The 13,239-nt window shown below is 42.4% G+C and overlaps 1 protein-coding gene across 3 annotated transcripts in view; it reads left to right on the top strand.

Annotated features, from left to right (window-relative positions):
- Nucleotides 1-13,239, top strand: part of pals2a (protein associated with LIN7 2, MAGUK p55 family member a) — an 81,006-nt gene that overhangs the window by 26,837 nt on the left and 40,930 nt on the right. For 2 of the 3 annotated variants that reach the window (XM_060921837.1, XM_060921838.1), the window contains exon 2: nt 5,467-5,577. The exons of the other annotated variant lie outside the window; for it this stretch is intronic. In XM_060921837.1, the coding sequence (XP_060777820.1) occupies nt 5,547-5,577 (31 nt within the window). In that variant the 5' untranslated portion in view covers nt 5,467-5,546. The remainder of the gene's footprint in view (nt 1-5,466; nt 5,578-13,239) is intronic. 3 annotated transcript variants of the gene reach the window in all.

Genomic DNA, 13,239 nt, shown 5'->3' with positions numbered 1-13,239 from the left:
ACTGACACAGACCTTCATATCCATGAAGTGTATGTTTAATTGTAAAATTGAACATGAAATTTTGTGCAGGGAGATGCCAGCAGCATTTGTACAATAAAGTCAAACATTAGTTAGAATAAAATGAGAAATAAAATAATAGTAAAATAAATATTCACCAATAAAAAAATAAATCACTCCCTACTATATTACAGCTCACCATTTTCAGTGGAAAATAAATGAAAATACACTCTGGATTCTTTTACACTAAGAACTAAGTAAGACTTACCAACTTCAGGTAGTTTTTAAATAACAAATCAAGCGTAGGGAGCTGCCTGCAGCATTTTTTTAAAAAGTAAAATCAAACATAAAGTAGGCTATCACTCCCTATTATGTAACAACTTAACAAGTAACCATCTACATTCTAATGCTTTTAATGCCCAAGCCTAATATTCCCAATTTAGGATTATATTGTAGTGAAGGAAGCATTACATGTAGTTTCAGCGAGACTAGTTGGTTGTAGGCTAATTCAGGTGCTTCCTTCCGTAAGCGAAGTTTGCCTGGCTACACAGATGGAAATGGACAATTTTAACGAGTAGTAGATGAAGAATGTAAACATATGATGTTGTGCTTTTTGCAACTTGTGTGTTTGTGACTTATTGCGGCAAAAGCAGCGTGTACTTACCATGAAGTGGGATCTGCTTCTGCCCGAGTGCCCATACGGCCGCCTTGAAACAGTTCACAGCGTTTTAGCTACGCATGTTGATTGGCTGTATCCCTTGTGCCGCTTCTGCCCGAGTGCCCGTACGGCCGCCTTGAAACAGTTCACAGCGTTTAGCTACACGTGTCGATTGGCTATATCTCTTGTGCCAAACAAATCAGATGTTGTGGTGGGTGGGACCGTGTTCTTGAACTCAGAGAGGCGAGTGCAGGAAAGGACGTGCACTGACAGTCGCGTTGGAAACGAAATGGCTGCAAAAAGGCATGTTATCGGCATATTGGTGGAAATTATGGCCGATACCGATAACCCTAGAAATGCAGAATATCGGCCCGATATATCGGCCAGGCCAATTATCGGTCGACCCCTATTTTAAACAATCAAATAATATTAGTTGCACGACGCCATCAAAGTGAGTCCCTATACCGTTTGGTATGTGAAGTTTGTCCTGCCATGTCCTGATAGTCAGGCTGCTAAATCAGGAACAGTGGAGTCAGTCAGTGTTATAAAAGTATCACCATTTTCATATTTCATATCACTCAGCCCTAGTTTTAGATGTTTGTGTTTTGTAATTTGGTTTTGGACAGAATACATGGAAATATTTATTACTTATTTATTCATTTTCAGCATCTGCTTTATCCTGGTCAGGGTCATAACTAGGAGTAATTTAGCTTAGCCAGTCAACTTCACAGTATTGTTTTGGGAACTGAAATAAAATTGGAAAATAGAATATTATTCTTGACTCTGCTGTATGTCATTTCACGAGACTCTTGGGCTACGTTCACATTACAAGCCTCATTGTTCAATTCCATTTTTCTGCTCAGATTGGATTTGCCCATCTCGACGGTTCACATTCATAATTACAAGTGACCTGTATCTAATTGTAATGTGAATGTATCAGTCCTCCAGAACAGCACGCATTCACACATTAATACGTTTTTCCTTGAGTCATATGCGTCACCAACATGTTTGTGAGACAACTCATGGTATTAAAACTGACTGAATGGATGCACCAGTGGCTCATGTATGCATTACATTTTGCTCTGGAGGGTGACAGACAGTTCATCAGCTGTACGTGATTAGGTTGAGAAGACGGAAAAAAAAGCCAGGCAGCTAATTTCTGCTGTTTTTTGCAGCTGTTGTAGCTCTCCTCCATTGCTGTTTTGCCGGTGCTGGCTGATGAAGACAGCATTTAGCGCATGCATATAGGCAAAAAGTTACAAATTCCACTTTGACCGTTCTCATTCATTTCACATGGCCATGGTACCAGATATGTATCTGATTTAGGACCACGTATGAAAGTGACTCAAATCAGATTTGAAAAGATTGGATTTCTGTGCCCACACAGACCAGTCACATTAAGGCAGAATATCAGATGAGTCACTTCAGCCTAGTAATGTGAATGTAGCCTTAGGCTACGTTTACATTAGACCGTATCTGTCTCATTTTCTTCGCGGATGCACTGTCCGTTTACATTAAACCGCCTGGAAACGCCGGGAAACGGGAATCCGCCAGCGTCCATGTATTCAATCCAGATCGTGTCAGCTCCGGTGCTGTGTAAACATTGAGAATACGCGAATACGCTGTGCTGAGCTCTAGCTGGCGTCTCATTGGACAACGTCACTGTGACATCCACTTTCCTGATTCGCTGGCGTTGGTCATGTGACGCGACTGCTGAAAAACGGCGCGGACTTCCGCCTTGTATCACCTTTCATTAAAGAGTATAAAAGTATGAAAATACTGCAAATACTGATGCAAATACTGCCCATTGTGTAGTTATGATTGTCTTTAGGCTTGCCATCTTCCACTTGCAAGTGGTAAGTGATATGCGCTGGGATCACACACACAGTGGCTCAGTCCCGAATCGTGGCTTGTGCACTTCACTCGCGCGCTCTGTGAGCTGCGCAGGGCCGGAGTGCGCACCCTCCAGAGGGCACTCGCTGTTCAGGGCGGAGTGATTTGGAGCGCAGGATGCCTGCGGAGCCGAGCGTATCCGTGTATTGGCGTTGCTATGTGCACGCGAATCGTGTATTGGTGTTGCTGTGTGCACACTAATCGTTTTAAAAATGTTAATCTGATGATCCGCTGATACGGTCTAATGTAAACATGGGCTTAGTCTAGTGCAGTGGTTCTTAACCTTTTCTGCTTTAAGGTCCACCTATTCATACTTGTAACGAGTCGGGGCCCATTAAAAAAGATCCCCAATTATTTTGGCTCATCTGTTCCATTAGAATCTAATAACTTATTGTAAAGTGGATGAATGGGATGTGACATCACGTTCTGTTACAGATGGGAACCCAGGAATTAAATAAATGCAGTAAAACACTGTTTTCAATTGTAGATATTGTATTTAAAACTGTATGGATGTGCAAGAAGCCAAACCGTGCATGCAGGGCATTCTCCATCAAAAAGAATTAATGATCCAAAAGTGGAGTCTGGTTTACAACCCCGATTCCAAAAAAGTTGGGACAAAGTACAAATTGTAAATAAAAACGGAATGCAATAATTTACAAATCTCAAAAACTGATATTGTATTCACAATAGAACATAGACAACATGTCAAATGTCGAAAGTGAGACATTTTGAAATTTCATGCCAAATATTGGCTCATTTGAAATTTCATGACAGCAACGCATCTCAAAAAAGTTGGGACGGGGCAATAAGAGGCTGGAAAAGTTAAAAGTACAAAAAAGGAACAGCTGGAGGACCAAATTGCAACTCATTAGGTCAATTGGCAATAGGTCATTAACATGACTGGGTATAAAAAGAGCACCTTGGAGTGGCAGCGGCTCTCAGAAGTAAAGATGGGAAGAGGATCACCAATCCCCCTAATTCTGCACCGACAAATAGTGGAGCAATATCAGAAAGGAGCTCGACAGTGTAAAATTGCAAAGAGTTTGAACATATCATCATCTACAGTGCATAATATCATCAAAAGATTCAGAGAATCTGGAAGAATCTCTGTGCATAAGGGTCAAGGCTGGAAAACCATACTGGGTGCCCGTGATCTTCGGGCCCTTAGACGGCACTGCATCACATACAGGCATGCTTCTGTATTGGAAATCACAAAATGGGCTCAGGAATATTTCCAGAGAACATTATCTGTGAACACAATTCACCGTGCCATCCGCCGTTGCCAGCTAAAACTCTATAGTTCAAAGAAGAAGCCGTATCTAAACATGATCCAGAAGCGCAGACGTCTTCTCTGGGCCAAGGCGCATTTAAAATGGACTGTGGCAAAGTGGAAAACTGTTCTGTGGTCAGACGAATCAAAATTTGAAGTTCTTTATGGAAATCAAGGACGCCGTGTCATTCGGACTAAAGAGGAGAAGGACGACCCAAGTTGTTATCAGTGCTCAGTTCAGAAGCCTGCATCTCTGATGGTATGGGGTTGCATTAGTGCGTGTGGCATGGGCAGCTTACACATCTGGAAAGACACCATCAATGCTGAAAGGCATATCCAGGTTCTAGAGCAACATATGCTCCCATCCAGACGACATCTCTTTCAGGGAAGACCTTGCATTTTCCAACATGACAATGCCAAACCACATACTGCATCAATTACAGCATCATGGCTGTGTAGAAGAAGGGTCCGGGTACTGAACTGGCCAGCCTGCAGTCCAGATCTTTCACCCATAGAAAACATTTGGCGCATCATAAAATGGAAGATACGACAAAAAAGACCTAAGACAGTTGAGCAACTAGAATCCTACATTAGACAAGAATGGGTTAACATTCCTATCCCTAAACTTGAGCAACTTGTCTCCTCAGTCCCCAGACGTTTACAGACTGTTGTAAAGAGAAAAGGGGATGTCTCACAGTGGTAAACATGGCCTTGTCCCAACTTTTTTGAGATGTGGTGTTGTCATGAAATTTAAAATCACCTAATTTTTCTCTTTAAATGATAAATTTTGGGCGGCACGGTGGTGTAGTGGTTAGCGCTGTCGCCTCACAGCAAGAAGGTCTGGGTTCGAGCCCCGTGGCCGGCGAGGGCCTTTCTGTGCGGAGTTTGCATGTTCTCCCCGTGTCCGCGTGGGTTTCCTCCGGGTGCTCCGGTTTCCCCCACAGTCCAAAGACATGCAGGTTGGGTTAACTGGTGACTCTAAATTGACCGTAGGTGTGAGTGTGAATGGTTGTCTGTGTCTATGTGTCAGCCCTGTGATGACCTGGCAACTTGTCCAGGGTGTACCCCGCCTCTCGCCCGTAGTCAGCTGGGATAGGCTCCAGCTTGCCTGCAACCCTGTAGGACAGGATAAAGCGGCTACAGATAATGAGATGAGATGAGATGATGCATTTTCTCAGTTTAAACATTTGCTGTGTCATCTATGCTCTATTCTGAATAAAATATGGAATTTGGAAACTTCACCATCATTGCATTCCGTTTTTATTTACAATTTGTACTTTGTCCCAACTTTTTTGGAATCGGGGTTGTGAAAATTAGCTTCAACTCGGGGGAATTTGCGGTCCACTAGGTAGCGCTTCGCGGCCCGCTAATGGGCTGCAGCCCAGTGGTTGAGAAACACTGCTGTAAATGATTGCGTGTTTTGTAAATTATACTATATTGAATGAACAAATTTGATGTTGTTGACTCCAACACCAAGACAAATTCCTTGTACACTTGTACAAGTAATAAAAGTGTAGTTATGATTTCTTAGTGTTTTCTTATGATGCCAAGTGTAGGCCTGTAGTAAACAATATGCTTTACCTTACTGTAACAATGTTCACTTCTGTAAATATACCTTTGCTCATGTAGAGGTTTTGTCTCCTTCCAGTCCTCTAAGTGTGCTGATCTCATTCTGAAGACTCCCACAAGTTTTGTTTAAGCTGTGACTCGACCGAAGGTCTAGAAATAATGACTGTTGCTAATGCCAAGTCTGGTACAGGTAAGCCCCTGAGGAAGGGATGTACTGCTTTATGGCTTATTGTATATGGCAGTCCAGCATTTTTGTGTTCTTACAGATGTGTACAGAGTGACAGTGTGCTGCACTTTAATATTTTAAGGCATACTGAATGATTAATAGCTTTTGTTAAATTTATTTTTCCCCCTGTATCTGCATTAATGAATTGTACATCTCATGTCATCTCATTATCTCTAGCCGCTTTATCCTGTTCTACAGGGTCGCAGGCAAGCTGGAGCCTATCCCAGCTGACTACAGGCGAAAGGCGGGGTACACCCTGGACAAGTCGCCAGGTCATCACAGGGCTGAGAGCTGAATCATGCCTTAAGTTAGCAGCTTACTGCGAACTCGGTCACTGCAACTTTTGTTATTTCTAGATTTTTTTACGATGACTAATTTTTTACATATTTTCAGCTTCCTCTTTTCATGCGGATGTGTAGGCTGGAATTGAAAGACTAAATCAAATGGTGTGGCGATCTAAAGAAAATAAAGGTAGACAAGGACAAATATATTTTTCATGTAACATAAACAAAATATACCCGGGGGGGGGGGAAAGAATAACAGCTGCATACAACAGCCAGAGAGATGATGAAAGAATCCTTGGTCGAACAGTGAACGTGTACATGGTGGAAAACCAGTCCCATTTCATTATGTCTGAATTCAAATCATGTTTTGACCAAAAATAGGTTTATTTTTGAATATAATTAAATAATATACTTTATCTCTACTTTAAGATGTGCATGTTTTTAATGTAAATGGTTTTTATTGAGGCTACTTTATAACCTTACCTTGTATGCAATGTTCCTCCAAAGTCAAATTGTCAAAACATAGCAGGGGGCTTAACTGTGCTGAACAGGTAACAACAGACACAATTTACAAGTGTGTAAAAGCAGTGAAGGCATTAATAAAAAGAAGTTTAGTCACAACTTGCTGAATCAGGTTAAGCTCCATCTTCCGACTTCTGAGAAGTCAAATGTAGGCCATGGCCAGTGTTTGCTCTCTTGGACTCCCAGCTACGACATCACCAGGATTCAAACTTGCGACCTCCAGGTGATCGAGTGCACGCTTTTCCTGTTGTGCCACTCAGAAGCACTCACAGTTCACTGTTTTGAGATGGAAAACGTTTTGTTTTTCATTTCGGTCGGGCACCACCCAAACTGATAATCACATCAGTTTTTCTATGGCTAATCAGACACAAGGTACGCCACCACTCTTGTCGGAACTGTTGGGGGTTAGGTGCCTTGCTCAAGGGCACTTCAGCCAGTCCTGCTGGTCCAGGGAATCGAACCAGTGACCTTTTGGTGTCTGTTTTTTTTTTCCCCCTTATTTTATACAACCCCGATTCCAAAAAAAGTTGGGACAAAGTACAAATTGTAAATAAAAACGGAATGCACTGATGTGGAAGTTTCAAAATTCCATATTTTATTCAGAATAGAACATAGATGACACATCAAATGTTTAAACTGAGAAAATGTATCATTTAAAGAGAAAAATTAGGTGATTTTAAATTTCATGACAACAACACATCTCAAAGTTGGGACAAGGCCATGTTTACCACTGTGAGACATCCCCTTTTCTCTTTACAACAGTCTGTAAACGTCTGGGGACTGAGGAGACAAGTTGCTCAAGTTTAGGGATAGGAATGTTAACCCATTCTTGTCTAATGTCGGATTCTAGTTCCTCAACTGTCTTAGGTCTTTTTTTTGTCGTATCTTCCGTTTTATGATGCGCCAAATGTTTTCTATGGATGAAAGATCTGGACTGCAGGCTGGCCAGTTCAGTACCCGGACCCTTCTTCTACACAGCCATGATGCTGTAATTGATGCAGTATGTGGTTTGGCATTGTCATGTTGGAAAATGCAAGGTCTTCCCTGAAAGAGACGTCGTCTGGATGGGAGCATATGTTGCTCTAGAACCTGGATATACCTTTCAGCATTGATGGTGTCTTTCCAGATGTGTAAGCTGCCCATGCCACACGCACCTAATGCAACCCCATACCATCAGAGATGCAGGCTTCTGAACCGAGCGCTGATGACAACTTGGGTCGTCCTTCTCCTCTTTAGTCCGAATGACACGGCGTCCCTGATTTCCATAAAGAACTTCAAATTTTGATTCGTCTGACCACAGAACAGTTTTCCACTTTGCCACAGTCCATTTTAAATGAGCCTTGGCCCAGAGAAGACATCTGCGCTTCTGGATCATGTTTAGATACGGCTGCTTCTTTGAACTATAGAGTTTTAGCTGGCAACGGCGGATGGCACGGTGAATAGTGTTCACAGATAATGTTCTCTGGAAATATTCCTGAGCCCATTTTGTGATTTCCAATACAGAAGCATGCCTGTATGTGATGCAGTGCCGTCTAAGGGCCTGAAGATCACGGGCACCCAGTATGGTTTTCCGGCCTTGACCCTTACGCACAGAGATTCTTCCAGATTCTCTGAATCTTTTGATGATATTATGCACTGTAGATGATGATATGTTCAAACTCTTTGCAGTTTTGCACTGTTGAACTCCTTTCTAATATTGCTCCACTATTTGTCGGCGCAGAATTCGGGGGATTGGTGATCCTCTTCCCATCTTTACTTCTGAGAGCCGCTGCCACTCCAAGATGCTCTTTTTATACCCAGTCATGTTAATGGCCTATTGCCAATTGACCTAATGAGTTGCAGTTTGGTCCTCCAGCTGTTCCTTTTTTGTACCTTTAACTTTTCCGGCCTCTTATTGCCCCTGTCCCAACTTTTTTGAGATGTGTTGCTGTCATGAAATTTCAAATGAGCCATTATTTGGCATGAAATTTCAAAATGTCTCACTTTCGACATTTGACATGTCTATGTTCTACTGTGAATACAATATCAGTTTTTGAGATTTGTAAATTATTGCATTCCGTTTTTATTTACAGTTTGTACTTTGTCCCAACTTTTTTGGAATCGGGGTTGTAGTAGGAATGCACCAAGGTTGAAAAATTTATATCGTTCTTAGGTCCGACTTCCCACGTCCAATATCAGGGTGAAGGCTAGCATGCTTCCTTTGAGACACATGAAGCCAAACAGCCACATCTTTTCAAATTCCTGCTCATGCTGCATCACAGGGTAGCATTGTGCATTTCTCCAAGTGTGTAATCAGCCGTCTTCCACATACATGAGCTCACAGACACCCTCGATTGGCTAGCGTCTCTATGATTTGACAGTGTAGTGATTGTCTGCAATCCCTTCTAGTGAGGGAGCATGGCCTTTTTCGTGAGAGTACCATAGTTTTCACTGGCATTTCCATTGCACCATTCAGGTGCCTTCCGAATGTAAAGTTGTAATTGTTTAAAATGAGTTGGTGTGTCTCCCCACCCCCCAAATGAGTAGGTTATAAATGTAACGGTGAGTGGGACATCTTTCTGTAGAGTTAGAATGACTCTCCCAAAAAGTGATTTTCTCATTTTGGGGGTAAGCAGATTTTAAAATTTTGTAACTTTTACTTCTGGTTGATATCTATCAAGAGAAATGTGTATAAGTTCAGGAAGACATGTAGCTTTTAAAACTTGTCCAAATTGATCCAAATTTGACTATCTGAAGGGGTTTCTCGGCCGCCACACACATGTAGTCTTTTGTCCGTTATCTGTAACCGCTTATCCCGTGCAGAGTCGTGGGCAAGCTGGAGCCTATCCCAGCTGACTATGGGCAAGAGGTGGGGTACGCTCTGGACAAGTGTGCAGGGTTGACGCATAGAGACACACAACCATTCACACTCACATTCACGCCTACGGTCAATTTAGAGTCACCAGTTAACCTAACCTGCATGTCTTTTGGACTGTGGGGGAAACCGGAGCACCCGGAGGAAACACACGGGGAGAACATGCAAACTCCACACAGAAAGGCCCTCGCCGGCCGCTGGGCTCGAACCCTGACCTCCTTGCTGTGAGGCAACAGTGCTAACCGCTACACCACCATGCCGCCCCAAGAATAACAATATCACATAAAAACACAAACCCATTATTGAGACATAACAGTACATGATGCATGCTGGGCTCAGAAGCAGCTCTTAGAAACCTGGGACAGTTGTCTTGAATGCGCAGTATATTCCACATCAATTTCATACAATAAATAAATACAAAAATCTGAATTCATATAACAGATTTTACTAATGGTTTATTAAGGTTTACTGTTGTATTCCATTCAACATGTTTATTTGAGTACATCCATGAAATGGATGAATCAGTTATTGTCTTTGATTGGTCCCTCATCTCCTTGCCAAAAAGGAAGGAAACAAACAAACCCAAAACCCCCATAACTGATGTCTAACTTTTATGGCACTCTTTATAGACTTGATACAGAAAATGATTATCAAAAGGGCTTATGGTTGTGGCTTATCAAATAATCTACACATGATAATAGCAATCTTCTCGGTCCAAAGTCTATACTTTAAAGTACCACTGGTATCCATCTTAGTCATCCATAAAATGTAAATAAACAAACACGTATCTCTACAGGGGTCGCAGGCAAGCTGGAGCCTATCCCAGCTGACTACAGGCGAAAGGTGGGGTACACCCTGGACAAGTCGCCAGGTCATCACAGGGCTGACACATACAGTGGGGCAAAAAAGTATTTAGTCAGTCACCAATTGTGCAAGTTCTCCCACTTAAAAAGATGAGAGAGGCCTGTAATTTTCATCATAGGTATACCTCAACTATGAGAGACAGAATGAGAAAAAGAAATCCAGAAAATCCACATTGTCTGATTTTTAAAGAGTTTATTTGCAAATTATGGTGGAAAATAAGTATTTGGTCAATAACAAAAGTTCATCTCAATACTTCATTATATATCCTTTGTTGGCAATGAGAGAGGTCAAACGTTTTCTGTAAGTTTTCACACACTGTTGCTGGTATTTTGGCCCATTCCTCCATGCAGATCTCCTCTAGAGCAGTGATGTTTTGGGGCTGTCGCTGGGCAACATGGACTTTCAATTCCCTCCAAAGATTTTCTATGGGGTTGAGATCTGGAGACTGGCTAGGCCACTCCAGGACCTTGAAATGCTTCTTACGAAGCCACTCCTTCGTTGCCCGGGCGGTGTGTTTGGGATCATTGTCATGCTGAAAGACCCAGCCATGTTTCATCTTCAATGCCCTTGCTGATGGAAGGAGGTTTTCACTCAAAATCTCACGATACATGGCCCCATTCATTCTTTCCTTTACACGGATCAGTCTTCCTGGTCCCTTTGCAGAAAAACAGCCCCAAAGCATGATGTTTCCACCCCCATGCTTCACAGTAGGTATGGTGTTCTTTGGATGCAACTCAGCATTCTTTCTCCTCCAAACACGACAAGTTGAGTTTTTACCAAAAAGTTCTATTTTGGTTTCATCTGACCATATGACATTCTCCCAATCCTCTTCTGGATCATCCAAATGCTCTCTAGCAAACTTCAGACGGGCCTGGACATGTACTGGCTTAAGCAGGGGGACACGTCTGGCACTGCAGGATTTGAGTCCCTGGCGGCGTAGTGTGTTACTGATGGTAGCCTTTGTTACTTTGGTCCCAGCTCTCTGCAGGTCATTCACTAGGTCCCCCCGTGTGGTTCTGGGATTTTTGCTCACCGTTCTTGTGATCATTTTGACCCCACGGGGTGAGATCTTGCGTGGAGCCCCAGATCGAGGGAGATTATCAGTGGTCTTATATGTCTTCCATTTTCTAATAATTGCTCCCACAGTTGATTTCTTCACACCAAGCTGCTTACCTATTGCAGATTCAGTCTTCCCAGCCTGGTGCAGGTCTACAATTTTGTTCCTGGTGTCCTTTGACAGCTCTTTGGTCTTGGCCATAGTGGAGTTTGGAGTGTGACTGTTTGAGGTTGTGGACAGGTGTCTTTTATACTGATAACGAGTTCAAACAGGTGCCATTAATACAGGTAACGAGTGGAGGACAGAGGAGCCTCTTAAAGAAGTTGTTACAGGTCTGTGAGAGCCAGAAATCTTGCTTGTTTGTAGGTGACCAAATACTTATTTTACCGAGGAATTTACCAATTAATTCATTAAAAATCCTACAATGTGATTTCCTGGATTCTTTCCCCCCATTCTGTCTCTCATAGTTGAAGTGGACCTATGATGAAAATTATAGGCCTCTCTCATCTTTTTAAGTGGGAGAACTTGCACAATTGGTGGCTGACTAAATACTTTTTTGCCCCACTGTAGACACAGACAATCATTCACACTCACATTCACACCTACGGTCAATTTAGAGCCACCAGTTAACCTAACCTGCATGTCTTTGGACTGTGGGGGAAACCGGAGCACCTGGAGGAAACCCACACGGACACGGGGAGAACATGCAAACTCCACACAGAAAGGCCCTCGCCGGTCACGGGGCTCGAACCCGGACCTTCTTGCTGTGAGGCGACAGTGCTAACCACGACGCCACCGTGTTGCCTTATATGTAGTCCTGTTGGAGCCTATTTTCTGATCCATAATTTCAGGGATTCTTTGTATAAAATCAAGGCTTCTTGGATTTTTTTTTTCTCCATATCAGTGACGGTGCAGAAATGGGTTCCTGTCATTTTCCAGTGTTGTACATGGCAAGATACAAAAAATATTATATACACTGATGTAAGGCTGTGTGTTTCCTTACGTATCTTTTTATTTACTTGCCTTAATCAATTACCCAGTTATCTGGTGATAAGAGAGAGCCAGATGTTGGCCTGTTCAGTGAAAACTGCTCTGGATTTCATGAAAAAACAAAACAAATGCACCCCTGTGTAATCTGTAGACAGAAGTATCACTAAAGCTGAGCTTTCAGTTTGTGTTGTAATGCAGCCCATGTCTGCTCATGTCTTACTGGGTGGAAATGTTTACAGTGGCTTAAATAAGGCTTCAAATTTCAACTTTTCTTTATACACATACTGGTGAACTTCACACGTGTCTGACTTATCCCAGCACTTCCATATGATTTGTGGTAACAGCATTGAGTGATTTTCTAAATTTCGAAGCACAGTCGGTCAGATAATATTTAAGTTTGTCTCAAATTATTCTCATTATTTAAGACCAAGTGTGCTGCGAGACAGAGAGACAGAAAAAGTGTGATAGTAGCAAATCTGGAAGAGTATTTTGTTGTTGTTCGGTTTGTGGCCTTTCTGTGTGAGACGTTTCTGTGTGGGTGTTCTCGCCATGAAAATGGCTAGCAGTATGCTAATTAAGTCACTTCGTGATGAATCGGCCCATTCAGAGCCACTCAAGTTGTTTGTCGTGGCTGGAGTGCTTTTTGATGCATTCGTACTGATCCATTTGTTCTGCCATATGGTACTGATGGTTGGTGCAGCTATGTGAAATGTAGGTGACTCTTTAACATGGTGTTTAACTGATGTCTTGTTCTTTACTGTTGTTAAACTGCAGATACAGTTTACAGGATGTTCTCTTCAAATAAATATTAAAATAAATATTAGTCAATTGCAATGGACATCTTTTGTGTCAGAATATCTGAGATTGATTTACTGTACAAGTCAGGGTTTTTTCTAGAAAAATTCTGGCTACGTTTACACTAGACTGTATCTGTCTCGTTTTCTTCGCGGATGCACTGTCCGTTTACATTAACCCCCCTGAAAAAGCGGGGAAACGGGAATCCGCCAGCGTCCACGTATTCAATCTAGATCGTATCAGCTCCGGTGCTGTGTAAA

The sequence above is a fragment of the Neoarius graeffei genome, chromosome 5 (genome assembly GCF_027579695.1).
Source record: "Neoarius graeffei isolate fNeoGra1 chromosome 5, fNeoGra1.pri, whole genome shotgun sequence".
Lineage (NCBI taxonomy): Eukaryota > Metazoa > Chordata > Actinopteri > Siluriformes > Ariidae > Neoarius > Neoarius graeffei.
The sequence above is the reverse complement of the archived record's forward strand: the minus strand, read 5'-3'. Positions and strand labels throughout refer to the sequence as shown.